Below are 6,084 nucleotides of genomic sequence, written 5' to 3'. Positions count from 1 at the left end.
CAAGAGCGAACAAGAGAGAATAAAAGAGAATTGGGTGGTATTGAGGAACTTTGATCCTTCTATCAAAGTTTTTGAAACCTACGGATTTTTAAAAGTATTTTGCAGTTTCTTGTAATAGCGATGTGATTATGCAAGGCAGGAGAAAATACATCATTCAAAGGTACAGAAGACCTTTTACTTTTCATCGGTTTGTGCCCACTTTCCATTTATTAATGAAATGCTTGTAAGTTTCATTGATTTCTGAGAGAATTGTACCTTCCTTATTGCAGATTATTTTTCTACTACAGTTATTAGAAGGAACTCTAACTGATCATTTTTTGGGGTGGATGGGTGGGAGGGGTTGCTTACTTGCTTTGTCAAATACCTTGAATGTGAATTGTGACTAAAGATTTGGAAATGCTCATGAATGTTGTTATACAAAAAATATTAGTTCTAAAAATAGAATGCCTTTGTTCAAACTTACATAAAGTTCAGATCAGTGTTAAATACTTTGGTGCCTTAACTGAAACTAGCATTTAGAGCAGTGCTTCCCAAACTTTGTTTTTATTACCCAAAACTTCTTATCAAAAATCCTCTTTATCCAATGTAGATAAAAAATTTAAGCCAATTTAAATGTCCCCGAGAAATGGGTTCATGTATTGTTAATCAAAGAAAAACCACTTTCCTCCAAATTTGGAATAATTTACCCAAATTTGGAAACCACTGAATTAGAGAGTTCATTACAAGTTTAAATGTCTTCTGAATGACTAAAAGGTAGAAATATAACCTGTAATGTTTTGTAAATAAATGTGTTTCACTTGCAATATAAAATAATTATTTTTTTTACAAAAATATTTTTCTGTAGACCTCCTTAGATGAGCTATTTTCTTTTTGTATGCTTTAAATTCATAGTTCTTTTTAAGTTACAAAAACTTTTTCAGAAGAGATTTTGAAAGACAGTAGAATTGTAATTTAATTATATGCTGTTCTTTTCTTTTTAAGTAGTTTCATAGGAAATATTAGTTTTCTAATAGAGCCACAGTTATGTGTTTAAATAGTCCAACATAATGCTTATGAATGGAAATGAAGATAAGATGCCATTCAGAATCAATGCAAATATGGTCTCTTTCCTCTTTAGCTATGACACTGAAACAGCTGCGCTTTCACTGCTGTAAAATAGCTTGACTCTCTTTTGCCATTTCAACCAACAGACCTGAAATAAGCTTTTGGTTTGGAATTAACCCAGAGGAGTTTTGACATCATTCATCATGAACAATGAAGAATGGTTTAGAGTAACTGCTTTGCTAGTCATAGCTCAAGCAGTTTCTACTATGGTGCTTCCCAATGCAACAGTATTTGAGGACATGCTGGAAAAATACATGGATGAAGATGGTGAATGGTGGATTGCAAAGCAAAGAGGAAAAAGAGCTATCACTGACAATGATATGAAAAGTATCTTGGATATTCATAATAAATTACGGGGTCAAGTTTATCCGCAAGCTTCCAATATGGAATACATGGTAAGGGTCTTTTGTTCTTCATCTTCAGAAATTGTGTGGAGGGAATGGGCGTGGAGAAGAACAAAATGACAGAATGGTTCCTACCTTTGAACAACATAGAAATATTACCTACATGACATTGTTGATGCTTTACAGCATTTTCTATTTAACTTTCATGAAGTTATAATAACAAAATAGAAGTTCCTTTTCTTATCCATTTTATGGTTTATTCCAGAACTGTTAAAAGGTTTTCTTAAATTCACATTTTTAAAGTTATACTAGACAATTGGCTCATCCTTTCAGAGATATTTACTTATTTAAATGAATAGGCAGAATGACTATGGGTGGGCAAAAAAAGCAGCGAGATTAGGAGTGATTTCTATCTTCCTGTTGGTTTCCCCATTCATTCTAATTTTGGGAAGCTGGCAGGGAGGGTGGGAAATTATGATCATATGACTATGGATGACTGTGGTGCACTACAATGGCTAAATCTTTGTGCAACTAAGGGAGCTTAGTGGTGAGGAAAAAGACAGTTGATAAGTAGACTGACTAAGAAAAAGAGACAACTAGTATATGTAGATAACAAGGAAGTAGAGGGGGGAGAAAAAGGGTGTGAAGGAATGAAAGAGATGAGTGGGAAAGAGAGACTGTTAGCATTTGTGACGTAATAAAAATTTTGAGTAAAGGAGAAAAAGGAAGAAATATTGAAATGAATAAATGAAAGTGTGTTTCTAAAAGAAAGGGGAATGGATGTAGGATATTTAATAGGCTTGATCTTACAGAGAGAAATTAATGAATATATTCATGGAAATGAGAATGAAATATGCATGGAAGTTAAACTATATCCCAGAAAAAAAGGTTATTATTTAGATGATAGTGTAGGAAGCAGTAGGAATGTGCATGTTGGTGATAAGGTTGTATACATTTATTCATGCATGCATTACTCTATGCACAGAACATTTCCCAGGTCCAAACATTGTTATGTTCCTGTGTTGACTCAAAATTATGCTTGGTCTGGGAAGATCAGTGGCTGAGCTGGCAGGAAGGAACAAAATGGAAAGAGGAACACCAACTTTAATTTTTGAACTATAATTTCTTTAAGAGTCGTGGTGACTCAGTGGTTAGAACGCAGTGTTCAGCTCACTGCCAGGAGTTCGATTCTGACCTGCTCAAGGTTGACTCAACCTTCAATCCTTCCAAGATCAGTAAAATGAGGATCCAGATTGTTGAGGGCCATGTGCTTACTCTGTAAACCACTTAGAGAGAGCTATAAACCACTATGAATTGGTATATAAATCTAAGTACTATTGATATTGCTATTCAATATATGAAACAAAATGTATTTACTGTGCATACCTATAAGTTGGTTATGATTGCATTTTACACTCTAGTGCAGGGGTGTCAAACTCAAGGCCCGTGGGCTGGATCCAACCCATGGGCTCAACCTGGAAACAATGAAGGAACAGCCCACCATGCTTCTGCCAGAAAAAATGGAGGATGGGAGGGCCACCCGCAGCCCTTCCGATCTCTGACAGAGGGTTGCAGGAGGCAATTGCAGCTGAAAATGGTGCTTGGGAACCACATTTTCGATGGCAGAGCGCTTTGGCCACCACTAGTGCCCGGACATAAGTGATGTTGAGCTGGCCATGCCCACCCTAGTCCCTGAGGTCAAACACAAATCTGATGTAGCCCTCAATGAAATCGAGTCTGATTGGTGATAACAAATGGGTGAATCACAGATTTTGGAAAAAATGGTTTAAGGAAAATATTCTGAAGGAAAAATAGTTGTGTTAGATGACATAATCAGATAGGTCAGACTGAAATGAGAGAGTACATAAAAATGATTGGCCCAGAAATTCCAGAATGAATAAGAATGGTGACAGTGGGTATTTATTGAAAAATACTGTTTGAATTTAATACAAAATTTAATTTTATATACTGTAAATAATTTAATATAAATCTAAAAGTGTGATTAATTTGCCAGTTTGCAATGAAACCCCAAGAGAACAAAATTCAAAGAAAATGAGAGATTCTAAATATAGGGTAGTGTGATGTTATGGACTTAAACAACCACTTTGAAAATTAGTGAAGAGGGCTAAACAAGGAACCTCCAGCAGAGTGAATAGAATTAAAAATAAATGTGGTAAAATAAATGTGATATAAAACTGAAGTAGGAAAAGGATTATTTCATAGATATGTATGGGAAAGTTAATGATATGTTGAAAAGTGCAATTGTTAAAAAGATAAAAAGTCATAAATGCTGTGAGAATATTGAGAAATGGAAAGGCTGCATGTGTTGATGGTATAAGTGAGAAATGTTGAAATATAGATGCATTTGAGACTTAGTTAATATATGTTTCAAAATTGTGTTGGTTCTGATGATCAGAAAATAGTGGTGACACTGAAAGTGTGATTCAAATATCATTAGTAGTCTGTAGATGCCTACAAGACATCCACTCTCCCCACATTCTTGGGCCAAAGCCAGTCACTGACTCATCTGGTGACTGTTCATTGCTGCATTGTTTTCTTCTTCCATAGAATGCCAACATTAGAATTGATTTGTGACTGAAAACAGTCATTGATGCACTAAAGTTACAGTACAGATAGCTATGTACATTCAGAAATCATACAAGAGAGGATTGGTCAATAACAAGTACAATAGCAAGAACAATAACTGTGAATGACACAATCAGTTCAAGAGCAAAAGAGTATCTAAAAATAGGGCTCATTGAACTGAAGATAATTCATCCTTGATAGCTAAATAATTATATTCTGAAACAGGAAGTTTGTAGTCAGAATTATTCTAATGGCATGGTATTATAAGTTAAGTGATAAATAGATACTTAATTTTGGTTTAAAGTTTTAGGACAAAATTTAATTTTATAAAAGCACTTAAAATGGCAAAAATTGGAAGGCCAATGTAATAATATTGCTTGCCCTCACCCCAAATATAAACTTGCCTGCTTTAAAGATAAAAAAGGAGAAATATTTTGGGAGATAGTCTCTTAATTTTATGCATGTTTAGTTAGTCTATAATTGCATAAAATTTAAGATATTCTTTATACTAATGATAAAGTAGCAAGCAATAAAATAAAAAAACTACAGAGTTATTTTTATGAAATGTATTGTGGAAGGAGTTTGGAAAAAGTCTGATTAAAATGAAATATTATTATGATAGTGAGCAATATTTGAAAAGTAAACGGCAGTTACCTAGTCAGTAGGCAAATGCAATCCATAGATTTTTTTCTTTAACAGCTTACTTTAAAATAAATTTTAAAGAGTTTATTGTATATGTGCTGATTTTTTAAAAGTATGGTAAAGTGAATAGGCTTTAATGATGGAATGTTTTGTGCCATATAAAATTGAAGGTTGGTTGAGGAATGTAATAAGATGATATACAATGGAAATAAACCAGGTAGAAGAATTAATTATACGCTTAATCCTGGTTCAACATTGATTAGGGAAAAAGACACAAATAAGTGCTATCCCCTTGATTGTTTAGAATAGGGGGTGTCACACTCAAGGCCCATGAGCTGGATCTGACCCACGGGGTGCTTAGAACTGGCCCGTGGAATCTGGCTTTGGAAACAGTGAAGGACCGGCCATTGGTGCCTCTGCCAGTGAAAATGAAGCTTGTATGTGGCCCTCCTGAGCACCATTTGGCAGAGGGCTGCAGGATATCGAGCTGGCCATGCCCACCCTGGCCACAGTCACCCTAGCCATGGCCACATGGTTCTCCGAGGTCAAACACAACCCTGATGTGGCCCTCAATGAAATCGAGTTTGACACCCTGGTTTAGAATATGTTGGCTGACGATGTATCTTTTGTATGCAGAATAAGTTGTGATGTTGATGAAAACACAAATTGTTTGTAGAGAATTTTAGATTCATTCAAGCAAAATGAATAGAAAGAAAATGTATTAGCAACCAAGGTAGTTGTGTTTGAAGAAAAAAACAGGAGGAGGAGCCAAGGTCACGACAATATGGTCATGTGGTCTCGATGCTCTGAGACCGCAACCAATACTTTTACCACTGGGTGGTCCAACGGACCTAAACCGTCCCGAAGAGACAGTGAACAGGAAGAATACGTCTTGCTGATCTCGGGGATATCGCAAAATCCCTGAAAGAAGCAAGAGAAGTTCTTCAAGATGGCGACAAAAACTCCAGCCAAAGCTGACGAAGTCAGGGCGGCTCCAAAACAGAAGGATAAGGAAAGAGAAAGTGTTTCCAGCTGGTGAGGAACTTTTACTGTTTTAAAAAGAGACTGCCTATAAAAACTTAAAGATTAATTTAAATTGAGGAATAGAAGAGTCAAGCAGTAGAATTAAATTTGGAATGGTTTTGGACAGTGGTTATATTATTTTTTAAATGCTATCTTCATGGATGGAATGTATGCAAGCCTTTTGAAATGGATGGATTAAGTTTTCTTCTTCTACCTTCTTTTTATGATTCTCTGTAATCTATAGGCTAAAGTTTTCCTCTTTCATTGCTGTGGGTATTTTTTTAATTCATTTAAAGATTGGACTCCTTTTTCTAACTTGAAATACAAAAAAAGATACAAAAGGAAACTTTTTAACAGCATTACCGCTACTTGGAGGCTGGGAGGT

At 35.3% G+C, this 6,084-nt stretch overlaps 1 protein-coding gene across 1 annotated transcript in view; it reads left to right on the top strand.

Moving 5' to 3' along the window:
• The first annotated feature begins 1,200 nt into the window (after positions 1-1,200).
• CRISPLD1 (cysteine rich secretory protein LCCL domain containing 1) overlaps positions 1,201-6,084 on the top strand; it is a 36,090-nt gene continuing 31,206 nt past the window's right edge. The window contains exon 1 of the mRNA XM_014055900.2: positions 1,201-1,499. Coding sequence (XP_013911375.2) covers positions 1,248-1,499 — 252 coding nt within the window. The 5' untranslated portion in view covers positions 1,201-1,247. The remainder of the gene's footprint in view (positions 1,500-6,084) is intronic.

The sequence above is a fragment of the Thamnophis sirtalis genome, unplaced genomic scaffold, assembly GCF_051295495.1.
Source record: "Thamnophis sirtalis isolate CommonGarterSnake01/CBP01778 unplaced genomic scaffold, rThaSir2_p1.2 scaffold_2, whole genome shotgun sequence".
NCBI classification, from domain to species: Eukaryota; Metazoa; Chordata; class Lepidosauria; order Squamata; family Natricidae; genus Thamnophis; species Thamnophis sirtalis.
The sequence above is the reverse complement of the archived record's forward strand: the minus strand, read 5'-3'. Positions and strand labels throughout refer to the sequence as shown.